Source organism: Sporothrix schenckii, assembly GCF_000961545.1.
Source record: "Sporothrix schenckii 1099-18 chromosome Unknown Cont41, whole genome shotgun sequence".
Taxonomy (NCBI): Eukaryota; Fungi; Ascomycota; class Sordariomycetes; order Ophiostomatales; family Ophiostomataceae; genus Sporothrix; species Sporothrix schenckii.
Genome location: NW_015971142.1, coordinates 816,123 through 829,985, shown reverse-complemented (window position 1 = coordinate 829,985; position 13,863 = coordinate 816,123). Strand labels below are relative to the sequence as shown.

General features: G+C 55.0%; 4 protein-coding genes across 4 annotated transcripts; 2 read left to right on the top strand and 2 right to left on the bottom strand.

The window, feature by feature from the left end:
- Positions 1-547: 547 nt before the first annotated feature.
- SPSK_07037 (pre-mRNA-splicing factor SYF1) lies at positions 548-3,205 on the top strand (the record flags this gene model as incomplete). The annotated part of the gene is made up of 3 exons (XM_016733707.1): positions 548-613; positions 675-845; positions 905-3,205. 3 exons carry the CDS (start codon positions 548-550, stop codon positions 3,203-3,205), a joined length of 2,538 nt encoding a protein of 845 aa, XP_016590569.1.
- A 668-nt stretch (positions 3,206-3,873) lies between these two features.
- On the bottom strand, positions 3,874-4,305 carry SPSK_08097 (uncharacterized protein; the record flags this gene model as incomplete). Its single annotated transcript, XM_016734741.1, has 1 exon — positions 3,874-4,305. The coding sequence occupies one exon, from the start codon at positions 4,303-4,305 to the stop codon at positions 3,874-3,876; it is 432 nt and encodes a 143-aa protein (XP_016590568.1).
- A 5,680-nt stretch (positions 4,306-9,985) lies between these two features.
- Positions 9,986-12,173, bottom strand: SPSK_07150 (3-oxoacyl-[acyl-carrier-protein] synthase II; the record flags this gene model as incomplete). The annotated part of the gene is made up of 3 exons (XM_016733817.1): positions 9,986-10,510; positions 10,777-10,917; positions 10,986-12,173. 3 exons carry the CDS (start codon positions 12,171-12,173, stop codon positions 9,986-9,988), a joined length of 1,854 nt encoding a protein of 617 aa, XP_016590567.1.
- A 487-nt stretch (positions 12,174-12,660) lies between these two features.
- SPSK_08201 (uncharacterized protein) lies at positions 12,661-12,909 on the top strand (the record flags this gene model as incomplete). Its single annotated transcript, XM_016734839.1, has 1 exon — positions 12,661-12,909. The coding sequence occupies one exon, from the start codon at positions 12,661-12,663 to the stop codon at positions 12,907-12,909; it is 249 nt and encodes an 82-aa protein (XP_016590566.1).
- Between the last annotated feature and the right edge of the window lie 954 nt (positions 12,910-13,863).

The window sequence follows — 13,863 nt, the reverse complement described above, 5'->3', positions numbered from 1 at the left end:
GCTGGCATTTTGGGCAACGACGCGGGAAAAAATAGAAGCAGGCTCCATCGGAAAACAGAGAAGGCAGGAGCGAGGAACGCAGACGACGACAACGGCAACAGCGACCGACAAGCCAGGACGACGAGAGTGAGGAATCGGACGAGACAGCCACAAAAGTCGACTTTGTAACGATACGCACAACGAAGCGATAGCTTCAACCGACGAATCGCGCCCGCGCTGCCCCAAGCCCAAGGGCGCATCCTCTTGCTGTCTGCTCGCGCCTCATTGGTGTGTTTTTCTCGCAGCTTTGGTTTCATCCAAGCAATGGCTGCGACCGTGATGGTGTGAGGACGCGCTCAAATCGAGTTTTCTTAGAAGCCTTTTCCCCTCCACTCTCCTTCACTCTCCGCCATCCCTCCTCGGCCGTCGTTCGACCTTCTTCGCGCTCTTCTCGACCTCCCCCTTTCGCACAAGGCGAACGTTAGCGTTCGTTCAAATTCTCGACTCTGCCGTCCCTCCGGAGTCCCAGCCGCTCGCTTCACGACCACCTACAAGCCCATAGCTCAAAATGGCAGCATCTGCTACTCCAGCTGTGGCCACCGCTCCCGGCCCAAGGCCAGACATTCATCTTCTGGTGAGCTCCCCTTTCATTCACCAACCGACAATATGCCACTCGTCCGCTAACTGATGCCTAGGCCGACGCCGATGCACCCTACGAACAAGACATATACCGCAACCAAGGCACAACACGGCCATGGCTTTCTTACATTCGACACAAAGTCCAGCATGGCACCGTTCAGGAGCAGGCTTACGTGATGGAACGGGCCTGCACACAACTGCCGCGCTCCTACAAGCTGTGGAAGATGGTAAGAGTCGCCCCCCAGCACCATCCATGCATCGTCCATGCTGACCAAACCCTTTGCAGTACCTCGTCTTCCGCACAAAACACGTATCCAAGCTCAATGCCGCCTCCTACGCTGCCGAGTACCGCAAGGTCAACGCGCTCTTTGAGCGTGCCATCATCCTCCTCAACAAGATGCCACGGATATGGGAACTCTACCTCAAGTTTCTTATGCAGCAGCCGCTCGTCACATTCACTCGCCGCACATTTGACCGCGCCCTGCGCGCCCTGCCAATTGCCCAACATAACCGAATATGGGCGCTGTACCGGCCCTTTGCCAACTCCGCCGGCGGCGAGACAGCGGTCCGCATCTGGCGGCGCTACATGCAAGTCCACCCGGAAGACGCCGAGGACTTTATTGAGCTCCTTACACAGTCCGGACTCTACACCGAGGCCGTGCGGACGTACATCAAGGTGCTCAACAACGCACGGTTCCGCAGCAAAAAGGCCAAGGGCCACTACGAGCTGTGGAGCGAGATGATCGACCTGCTCGTGGAGCATGCCAACGAGATCCAGACTGGCCAGGAGACGGGTATTGACGTCGAGCGCATCATCCGCAGTGGCATTGACCGGTATTCGGACCAGCGGGGCAAGCTGTGGTCGGGCCTGGCCGCGTACTGGACACGGCGGGGCAGCTTTGAGCGGGCGCGCGACATCTTCGAGGAGGCCATCACGACGGTCATGACGGTGCGCGACTTTACGCTCGTGTTCGATTCGTACGTGGAGTTTGAAGAGTCCATTATTGGCGCTCTCATGGACCTCGCTTCGACGCGTGCTGAAAAGGGCGTGGCTGACGAGGCGGCGGATTTTGACCTCGACATCCGCATGCTGCGCTTCGAGCATCTGATGGACCGGCGGCCATTCTTGCTGAACGACGTGCTGCTGCGGCAGAACCCGAACAACGTGGCCGAGTGGGAGAAGCGTGTCGGGCTGTGGGGTGAGAACAAGCAGGAGGTGGTCAACACGTACACGAAAGCGATTGCGACCATCGAGCCCAAGAAGGCTGTGGGGGTGTTCCACCAGCTGTGGGCCAACTACGCCAAGTTCTACGACCAAGGCGGCGACATCCGGAATGCGCGCGTCATTATGGAAAAGGCCGTCAAGGTGCCGTTCCGGTCGGTGGCCGAGCTGGCAGACATGTGGATCGAGTGGGCGGAGATGGAGCTGCGCAACGAGAACTTTGACGACGCGGTCCGCGTCATGGCCAAGGCGGTGCAGGCGCCGAAGCGCTCGACAGTGGACTATTTTGACGAGACGCTGTCGCCACAGCAGCGGGTGCACAAGAGCTGGAAGTTGTGGAGCTTTTACGTCGACCTTGTCGAGAGCGTCAGCTCACTCGAGGAGACCAAGAAGGTGTACGAGCGCATCTTTGAGCTGCGGATCGCAACGCCGCAGACGGTGGTCAACTATGCGAACCTGCTGGAGGAGCATGAATACTTTGAGGATTGCTTCAAGATTTTTGAACGCGGCCTCGACCTGTTCAGCTATCCGGTGGCCTTTGAGCTGTGGAATCTATACTTGACAAAGGCAGTGGACCGCAAGATTGGCATCGAGCGGCTGCGCGATCTGTTTGAGCAAGCCATTGAGGGATGCCCACCGCGGTTCGCCAAGGTCATCTATCTCATGTACGGCAATCTCGAGGAAGAGCGCGGCCTGGCACGGCACGCGATGCGCATCTACGAGCGGGCGACGCGGGCGGTGTCGGACGAGGACCGGGCCGACATGTTCAACTTTTACATTACCAAGTCGGCGTCCAACTTCGGCATGGCGTCGACGCGGCCCATCTACGAGCGCGCCATCTCGACGCTGCCAGACGCCGAGGCGCGCGACATGTGCCTCAAGTTTGCCGACATGGAAAAGCGGCTCGGCGAGATTGACCGGGCGCGGGCGATTTACGGACACGCGTCGCAGTTTTGCGACCCGCGGACGAACCCCGACTTTTGGGCCAAATGGCACGGGTTCGAGGTGCAGCACGGCAACGAGGACACGTTCAAGGAGATGCTGCGGATCAAACGCAGCGTGCAGGCGCAGTACAACACCGACGTCAACTTTGTGGCGTCGCAGGCGCTGGCCAAGAGCCAGCAGCAGCGCCAGGCGGCCGCGGTCGCCGCTGCCAACGGCGAGCACGCCGACGGCGGCGAAAATGGCGACGCGGAGGGCGAGAGGGCCGATGCCATGGCAGCACTCGAGCGACAGGCGCGTGCGCCCGTGGGCTTTGTGGCGGCCAGCGACGCACCCATTGTGTCGGCGGCTGCGGCAGCTCCACAACCGGTGGCCAATCCGGATGCCATTAACATCGACATGGACGATGAAGATGACGAATAGGGGGTGTAACGGTGTCTCCTTATCTGTTTTCCCCTCTTTCTATGTTTTACTTCCTGCTTTTATATGGCTCCAAGTTGTCAAGCTTTCTCAATCATTTCGTTTCTAATCCTCATGTTCCCTTTTTCTTCTAAGTTTCCTCTGTGTTTTATTATCCATTGTCATTTCAATTGTCCTTTCATTGGTTTCCTTTTCCTATTTTTACTGGTCAACGAAAACGGCACATCTTCTCTACTTTTGGACAGGTTTTTCATATATCAAATGTTTCTAGGTTTCACAGTCGGTGTGGTTGGCGTCTCTGCTTTGAGGAGTTTGCTCGAGTTCATCTCTGCGACTTTCTACGTCTTTTCTTTTGTCAAATCGGTTTCCCATTTTCAACACCTTTTGGATGTAGCAGATATGGGCGAATAGCTAGGAGAAATACAAGAAATATAACGCAAACAGTAGTGATATGAGAGTCACACGAAGTGAAGATCAATTGAATGAAAAATCATTGCCAATGTATCGCCAGAATAGATAACAAAGAACGCCAACCTCTCTGCTGCCGCCAGCGTCCTCTGTGCGAAGACGGGCATATCACAGGTCAAAACAGACTAAACTAACAATATCATAACTCAGTCTTTTTTTATTCGTTTTCCTTTTTTCTTTTCTCGTTTGCTTCGCCCTCCATCTCACTTGAGCTTGTTATAGCCCAGCTCAGCATGCTTGGCGTGGAACTTGGCAGCATAGTTGCTGTCAACATGGCCGTCGCGGGAACCCTGTGTCGAGTAAATCGAGCCCTTGCGCTTCTGGAAACGGCTCGGAGGCACTTTGGAAGCGTCCCACTCGTCGCTGTGGCGGCGGTCCCACTGGCCGCCGGTGGCATTGTTGGAACTGCTGCCAGCCAGGCCCATCCCGTCCATATTGGATACGGTCCCGGCTGGGGCGTCGTCGGCGGCAGCGGTGTAAGTAATAGTGGGTGGCGAGTAGGCGTCGCCGCCTGCCGAGCCAACGGAGCCACTGGTCATCTGGAAAGCGCGGTCCGCATCCAGGTTCGTGTGGTTCGACGGGCCGGCATCGGGCCCGATGTTGATTGCGTTTGTTTGGGAGTTGGGGGCAGCCATGATGAAAACGGGGAAACGGAGTTTGATGGGAGGACGGTAAAATGAGGCGTCCAAGGCGGAATCGTCGAGACAGCTGTGCTGAAGGTCAAGAGCGGACGTTGATATCGAGATGGGGGATGATGTCTGATATGATGCGGGAATCTGATGAAAAATGAAAAAGACAAGATCTGAAGCAGAGGAATTGTATAAGACACGTAAAAAAACGAACAGAAAGAGTCGATAGCGACAAACGGCGGTCAGCCGACCTCTTTATACTAGGAGGCTATTGCAACTACGTGGATCTGAACTGAAAGGACCATACCTCACACAAAAAGACAGCACATAGCCATGAATGGCCAAGGCTTGGACTTGTCCAGTTGCTGCCTCATGGACGAACCAAAAGGTATACCAACGAATCAAAATAAATGCTGAAAGCTTACCAGGGAAATAGTGACAAAAGGGACAGTGCAGAGAGGCAGAGATCAGCTAACAGCTAATTCATGGCCGTCATTCTAGTACTATCGAGCTGGTCTCGTGCCAATCAGTCGGCTTTCCCTTGGTCTTGTTGTTTCGTTTCCCGCCTCAACTGCCCGAATTTGGTTTGCCCTACCAACTGATAAGGGGGTGTGAGTGTCCCAAGAAATTAGCATTGGAGACAAACATACGATATGCGGCAGCATACAGTCGGAGGTGGCAAAAACGACAAAAACAGTTAAGAAGAGGGGATCCTGGTCGACGCGGAATGGACGCAGACACAGAGAAGAAAGAAAGAGGGTGTTGAGAGGACATAGGGAGGACGAGGGGGCCGTCCCCATTGGGCTCTTTGTTTTGGCTAGGCCATCTCTGACTCCTTTCCCTCCTCATGTTGCTCACACCCGCAGATGCGCCTAACCACTCCAAACCCGCCCCCTCCCCTCCTCTTTGTGCCCATAGCTGCTCATGAACCAAGGAGCTCTGCAGCTCTTTTTCGCTTTTGATGCACGCCACAGCCCAGGTCCGCGTCTGGTATATCCTAGTCTCACTTTCTGGTCTTTTCTTTCCGGGGACCAATAAAACAATCGTCTTGCAGATTGCTTGCAAAGGTCGCTTGGTTGTACGATGTAATACGTCGTATGCCCACCGTTGTAGCTCTGTCTTATCATTGCTAGTCTGGGGTTAGGATGTGGTTGTTATTTGGATCTAGCTCGTTCTGACCTCATTGAAATGTGACGTAAAAAGCCACTCGTAGTGATTTGCATGATTCTTTGCGCCATATAGCACCGTATCCTCTTTCTATTCACGTAATATGTAATGTGCCTGTCGAGCCTCTATGGCCTCGCGCGTTTCATCGTTTCATTCATTCTTTCAGTTCCTCGATAGCTGTCTCATTGCATACGCGGGTGGAATTACGTCATAATAACAGACCCGCTTTATACATCGTCACTATTACGACAAAACACAATGTTGCAAGCCCCGGGGTCTTTTTGCAAATTGGTGTCTTTGAACAGAATTACGCATCGTTCCGCGTATACGCATAATCATCGAGGCTGTGCGCTGGCTTGTCATTTTATCGCAGAAGAAATGGGAGGCGGATCCTTTGAAAGGAGGCGAAAACTGCGCAGCATTATCTCTTGGCATCTCATCCAGGTGCCCGTTGTCTTTGGAGACCAAATTTTGGGAGAAGTCTAGACGGGGCGAACGCCACTAACACACACCCAGCAACTCGCTAACTGTTTGCTAATGTCACTTGACAGGCCCAGGTGGTCTCGGGGGGGGGGGGGTATGTATATATTCATTCCGTAAAAAGGAATCCATAGGCCCTAGAACCTGTTGAATCCCGGCCATCCTCCGCCTCTGTCGCCTTCAATTTTGGCTCTTTGTTATTGCCTAAAGATTGCCCAGCAAACACCCAGCGATCTCAGAATGGCGCCGCGATTTACCAAATGTGGAAAATGTGAGGGCAAAGGGGGGGAAACGGTCATCACCGCTGGATGTTACTCGAGACATAGTCCATTTCTTCAAATTCCTGAAACAAAAGATAAGTAAGACATGCCAAAAGCCTTAGAGGCGAAGTCATCATTTGTCATCAATACTTGTCTCTGGACTTTCGCCCAGGCGTCGAGCCGTGTGATTTATGCCAGCCAATTTTTTTTTTGCATTTTGTTCTCAAATGCGTGACCAGACTCGACTCATCTCCTGCGGATGATGTCTATGGTGATCCGAGATCGATGGCAGAGCGGGCGGGGGACAAAATTGACAAGAACGCCGTTGCTGGGCGCAATGCTTGGCTGCCGAGATGATTCGTCATTTCGCCTCCATGACACGAAAACGGTACCTGTGCACTGCAGAGGGAATTAAATGCCGTGCAACAAAGCTACTCTTTTATTTTAGCTTTGTATTTTAATGCTCCTTACGAGGGGTGCACGAGCCAGGCTCAGAACTATCTTTCAGGATCTGACAAAGTTGACGTGTTGCGAATAGCATGGAGGATTCACAATATACATAGACATTCTACTTCATGTGGAGGTGCCGAAGCTGTACAGACTTGAACTGCGACCATCAGCGAATGGCGGCCTACGGTTTGGGTGAGAGGTCTCGGGGGCTGTGCTGGTATGAATGACAAAACCGAAGCATTAGACTGCAGCAGAAATGTGAGAGTGTATGAAGGAAGATCGTCGACCACCGGGCAACACGCTGAGCAATGGTGGATCAAAGAGGCCGCCCAGCTCATTTGGCAGGCTGGTCTTGAATTCTCGATCTGGCGATGAGGTTTCATTTGGCTTTTTTTTTTCATGCTATTTCGCTCATACTTTCGTGAAGCTGTCCAATTCCTGTCGAAATAAACCTCGAAACGAAATCCAGAATTTCTGCAAAGTCCAAGGGAAATGGAATCAACAAAACAATAATAATAGTAAATAACTAATAAATATTTATGTCAATAAAAATTTGTAGAAAATCAAATAAATCATATATAATATCCAAAATAATATGCCGCATATCCAATGGAAAAGTACCAAGCAACCATGACTGCAACTTACTCACCTGCGTTTTGCTTCGAATATACTACTACCAATAGCGGGGTGCAGTTGCTTGGCTGCATTGCGCAGTTACGTCGTTGCTGCTCTATGGGTTACACAGCCTCCCACTATTCTGTATTGCGACAAGAACAAAGAGCAAAGATGTGGACGGCTAACAGCGGTGACAGCCGCCATCGGCAACCACACCTGCATTCTAGGCATCCGCACTCGTCGCACCTTGCCCACCTACTTTGACTCTGCAAAGCATCCGCCGGCCACCATGAATACGAACAATCACATGGGACAGGTGCATTCGCCTGACCCCAATAAGGCCCCGTCATGCCCCAGCGTGTTCTCAATTGTTCCGATACCTGGCTTGGCAGACGTGGCTTTACCGCCCGATTCCCCGGCATTGTCAACTGTTGGGCGACCCTTCGAGTTGCTACTTGGACACCGAGTTTTGTGCATAGAAGTAGGCTGTTAAAGCTCTTCGAAAAAGGCCAGTGTACGCAATAGGACTCTAAATGACGGACACGCCGCAGTGCCCCCACGCCGGTTCTCTCTCGGCGGACCTTGATGCACTCATCCATCGGATATGAAATCCTACAATACGAAGACGTTATGTGTATCACTTTGAGATAAATCTTGAAAAAAGGAAAAAAGGACTAGAAACCAGAGACCACGAAAACAGAAGCAGTGACGGGCCGTTGCTTTCCAATCTGTTACATTGTTTGACAACGTGGACTCGCAACGAAGGACAGCTAAATAGTGGCATCTAGAAAATAGCCGTATGAGTGTTAATGGCGACAAAACAAAAGTAGAAACTCTCGACAGGAAATAAGCAAGTGATAGCTAGTCTGCCTTTTAATAAAGTGGAAGGCTTTGTTATGTAAATATGTCAAAGTATAAACATCATCAAAGACAAGAATAGGAAATAAGAATGAGGAGACGGCGAAGGTATTTACAGCTTCTGTAAACAGTTTGACTGCCTTCCCCACAAGGCTGAACAAGGCTGAAACGGCCCACGTACGGCTGGTCCCAGTAATTGTCACGTGCAGGCCCTAAAACACGTCGAAAGCAAGCAGTATAGCGGGGTTGGCGCCAACATTAGGGCAGTTTGGAGTCATAAAAAAGTTGATAGTTCCAAAATGGCTTCTGCCAGCCAATCCAATAACGATCCCGCAGACAAATCGACAAACGATAAACAGCAAACGACACAGCCACGACAATACCCAGGCTACAATACACCCTAGCTCGATTGACTCATGCTATGGTCTGCGTGTCGACTTAACCTGTGTCCGACTCTGCGCGGGAGGAGACCAATTGCAGTGGCGGAAACTTTTCCTTTTCCTCGTCGACCGCGGCATCTTGCGTCCCGATTTCTTTTGTTCTCGGCCAGCCCTATGAAGAGAAAGCTGGCCGACAACGACGACAATCAAGCAGCGGAATACTGTGCTTCTCCGTTCCCAAGCGACACCATCGCCAAGAAGCGGAGGCATCGCACCAGAGCCATGGCGACACCAGCGACCACCACGCTCCGGCTGACCGACCAGGAGCTGCGGCTCAAGAACTTGCTGCTCGATGTGGCTGCCTTTGTCAACAAGAATGAAAATCTCAGCGAGCAACAATCTCGAGAACCAATCGTCCTGCGCTGGGCCGGCGGCTGGGTCCGCGACAAGCTGTTGGGCCAGGCCAGCAACGACATCGACACGGCCATCAACTCCATGACCGGCTACGCCTTTGCACACCAGATGCAGGCCTTTTGCGCTGACCCCGGCAATATCGAGCGCCACCGCATGGCCGCCAGCGACCTCGGGAGCGTCCACAAGGTCGAGGCCAACCCGGACAAGTCCAAGCACCTCGAGACGGCCACCGTGCGGATTTTCGGCATGGACATTGATTTTGTCAACCTGCGCAAGGAGACATATGCCGCCGACAGCCGCAACCCGCAGATGGAGTTTGGCACAGCCGAGGAGGATGCACTGCGCCGCGACGCCACGGTGAATGCCCTCTTTTACAACCTGTCCACGGGCCTGGTGGAAGACTTCACGGGTGGCCTGGCGGACATGGCGGCTAAGCGTATCCAGACGCCGCTCGAGCCGCTGCAGACGTTTACCGACGACCCGCTGCGCGTGCTGCGGCTCGTGCGCTTCGCGAGCCGCCTGCAGTTTACCATTGACCCTGCCGTCGAAGCCGTCATGGCGGACCCGCGCGTGCTTGACGCGCTGCGGCTCAAGATCAGTCGTGAGCGTGTGGGCATTGAGGTGGAAAAGATGCTCAAAGGCCAACATCCGCGCGACGCTCTGGCCCTGATTGATCGGCTGGGGCTGTACCACGCCATCTTCACCAACCTGGTGGCCGGGACAGACGCGAGCGGGGCCGCCACGACAACACCAGCGGCAACACCAGAACCCACCGAGCCAGACCGGCCCAATCTTACGGGCTGGGGGGCTGTCTACGAGTGCCTGCACGCCCTGGCCGAAACCAAGACACCAGGATCGATCTACGACGTGCTCGTGCACACCGAGGAAGCAAAGTATTTTGCCTGGGTCCTGGCTGCCGCCGTGCCATGGGGTCAGGTTGCACCGCCCCCCACTCCTTCTCCGCCTCCTCCAGCACCACCACCAACGAATGGAAAGGTCAAGAACAAGGCCAACGCCGGCAACCTCCCTAGCAAGCCCCCGCCGCCGCCCGTTGTGCTTGCTTTACGGGAAGGCATCCGCGCCCCCAACAAGCTGAGCGACGTTGTGCAAGGCGGCTACCACCACCGCGACGAAGTCCTGGCGCTCAAGCAGTTTGTTCTGGACCGCAAGGCGCCGGAGATCCACGAGCGCGACCGGTTCGGCATGGCCATCCGCAGCTGGGAGGCCCGGGGCAGCAACTGGCGCCTGCAGGTGCTGTACGCTCTGCTGTGGGAGGTGTTGCTGCTCGCACAGACGACTGCGTCCAAGGACGCCGCGCCCAGCCAAGCCCAGCTCGACAGCCTCATGCAGGACTGGCAGGCGTTTCTGGACCACCTCGAGACACTCGACGTGCTCGACGCGCCGCACATTAAGCGCTTGCTGGACGGCAAGCAGGTAGCCGCGGCGCTGGGGATCAAGCCGGGCAAGTGGATGACGGCCGCCATGGACATTTGCATGGCCTGGCAGCTGCGCAACCCGGAGGAGACGGACCCGGCAGGCGCTCTCGAGGAGGTGCGGCGGCGCAAGGACGAGGTGGGCATCAGCGACCTTTTGAAGTAGGCTGTCAGTGGTGGCCCGTGTTTCATGATACCCTTCCAAGGATAATAGTAAAACAAAAGTAAACAAACGCAAACAAATACCAAATTTCTCTCGTCACAACATTCGCTGTCAAGCTCCCGTATGACCTACCGCTTCTTTACAATGTTTGGGTCTTGTTTTCTGTTTACAGTCTACGTTGTGTTTCATATGTACATTTTGGCTGTTGTTTTCTTTCTGTTTCTTTCTTCTCGGCATCATTTGAACGTGGAAAACACCAAACTGGCATTAGTTCCGCCAAAGCCAAAGCTGTTGGTGAGGGCGACGTCGACCTTCTTTTCTTGGCCCTTTTCGCGCACAAAGTTGAAGTTGGGGCCCACGTCGGGGGTGGTGAGGTTGAGTGTTGGTGGGACAAGGTTCTACACAAGTTAGCGAGAGAGACACATAGACACCAGTTTGCAGTTTGTAGCCGGCACCAAGTACGAACATCGGTAATGGCGAGGACGGTGAAGAGGGCCTCGAGGGCGCCAGCTGCGCCCAATAAATGGCCCACAGCGCCTTTTGTGCTGCTGACGGTAATGGCCGACTCGTTTGTCACGTCGTCGTCGGCCATCAGCGTGCGGATCGCTGCCGCCTCGGCACGGTCGCCAATCACCGTGCCGGTGGCATGTGCATTGATGTAGTCGACGTCGCGCGGCCGCAGTCCGGCGTTCTTGAGCGCCGCACGCATCGCCCGCTGTGCACCCACGCCTTGGGGGTGTGGTGCCGTCATGTGAAACGCGTCACCGCTGCAGCCGTAGCCACGCAGCTCGGCCAGGATGGGCGCGCCTCGCGCCAGTGCGTGCTCGAGCTCTTCCAGTAGCAAAACAGCAGCACCCTCCGCCACGACAAAGCCGGACCGCTCGCGGTCAAACGGCCGCGAACACTTTGTGGGGTCGTCCGAGACGGGGTCGGCCAGGGATCGTGACCGGCCAAACCCAGCAAAGGTCAGCGGGTGGATGCAGGCCTCGGCGCCGCCGGCGACCATGACGTCGGCGTCGCCGAGGGCAATAAAGCGTGCGGCGTCGCCAATGGCGTGGGCGCCCGTGGTGCAGGCGGTCGACGCGGAGTGGTTGGGGCCCTGGAAGTTGTGGCGCATGGCGACGTGGCCGGCGGCCATGTTGATGAGGATGCGCGGCACAAAGAGCGGCGACACGCGCTTGTAGCCGCTGTGGTGCAGATCCAGGCTGGTCTCGTAGATGGCCTCAAGATTGCCGATGCCGCTGCCGATGCACACGCCCGTGCGCGCCTCGGGGCTGTCGTCGGGCGCATACTCGGTGCGGGCGGCCGCATCCTTCCTTGCCGCCGCTGCCACGGCCTCTGGACCTGGCCATTGTGCCTGGGCCAGCGCCATGTCCGTCGCGGCCATGGCAAACTGCGTAAAGCGCGACATGCGGCGCTGCTCGGCCACGTCGACCCAGTCGTCCGGATTCCACTGGCCACGCGACCTGCTCTTGCCGTCGGGCACGGCGCCCGCTATGGTGCTCGGCAGACGCTCCCACTGCTCAATGGGCGCGCGGTCGGCGACGCTGGTAATACCCGACTCGCCTGCCACCAGCCGTTTCCATGCAAAGCGCGCCCCCACGCCCAGCGGCGTAACGGCGCCGAGGCCCGTTACCACGACCCGCCTGAGCATGTCGGCGAGGCTGGCAAGACAAAGTGATGCCGGGGACGGGGACCCGCAGGAAACAAAGACAGTATAATAAAGGAAAAGGAAAAAGAAAAGAAAAAAAGAAGATAGAAAACCACACCCAACAAACACTTCGTTCTGGTGTCTTTCGTTTCCGGCTGCTGCTTTTGCTTCTGGCAAGAGCTGGAAAAGACTGCCTCGTGCTGCCAACACGCTGAGGTGCTCTTAGCCGAACGGTCGCGACCTTTTGTCGTGTTAGTTCGAATCATACCGAGGCGCATGGGCGTCATTGGTGCATTGCAGGCCGAGCAGATGGTCACCCCAATGGGGCGACGTAATACAGTGCCCGTACAGTGTCGTGTTGCTCTGCCGGCACTGGTGTCGCACTGGTATCGCGTTTGGAAAGAGCAGGTGCACTAAGCCCCAGGCACACTAGTGTGTAACTGCCCTCTACGACACACCAGGACACCCTCCACGAAGGAAGGCGCGAGTGATGGAGACCCCTGATCTGAACGGATTAGGCTCTATTGAGCATCTGGAACGGACAGCTTTCGCCGCCGCGGCTGAGAACATCACCAACTCGTCGACGAAGCAGCATTGGCCAACATACGACGGCCATCCACAGCCAGTACTGCTGTTCTGCCTCTTTTCTGTCGTCCGGTATGCCATACGATCTTACCAGAGACCTGCGCCCCAAGAGCAGGCCAGATCGGCACAGCATCTCTCGAAACGCAAAACATAGCAGGTCTCTCTGCAGAAATCTTGGCTTGGTGAGGAGCGCTCGTCGTTTGTCGCTCGATACAGCCATCATCCGTCTCCAAGACTAAGGAACTCCAGCTCTCCTTTGCCGCTTCCGGTGACGCCTAGCCCATCCCTTGGTGCCGCTTGGTCGCCTCATCTCAGGAAAGCTTGCAGCCGTCTTTCATTCTACATCTGTGCACCTCTCACTCTCATATCTCATTCATCCTCTTCCCTCACGCTCATCACTCCGTCGCCATCTTTCGTCGTGCATATCAGCGGAGACTTGGGAATATCACTTTGTGGGCAGCAAGAACACCCTCCACTCTTTCTAGAAAAGAGCCGTTTTGTTTTTATTTTCACTTCCCTTCTCCCCTCTACTTCGTCGTTGCTCCACGGTTGGCTCCGCCGCAGCTTTGTTTCATCAAAGGTACATCTGCCGAGCCCCTGGGACACGACAGCAGCACGCGAGCAGAACGACATTCAATGTCCTCACACTCACCTAGCTGCCAGAATCACACAATTTTACAATTGCCAACCCGCATACCTATATCCAGAACATCCCATCTTGTGGAACACCATCCACCTTATCGGCCTACCCCTGACCTGCCGATTTGCCATTTACCGGCTGTCTGGTTGGCTTTGCCTGAGTCTGTCCATTGATTCTCGTCTGACGACGTTCTCTTATCACTCTGTCGACTGCTTGCCCCCCAGCCGTCCATCTCCGGGTTTATGCTCGATCGCATCTCGACACCCAACAATCAAGCTCATTCGCAAAGCGACCACGTCTTTGTTCCGTCCTCCGTGTTTCGTCTTTCCTTCTCGTCGTCCATCTCCCACCAGTCTCTCGCATTGCACTTATCAGGCTCACGAGATCGTTTCTTGGACCCTTGTCGTGTCCCCCATCTTGGTCGATTTGTGTTTTCCCGCATATCGTGTGGCGTTTTCACATCCGTTT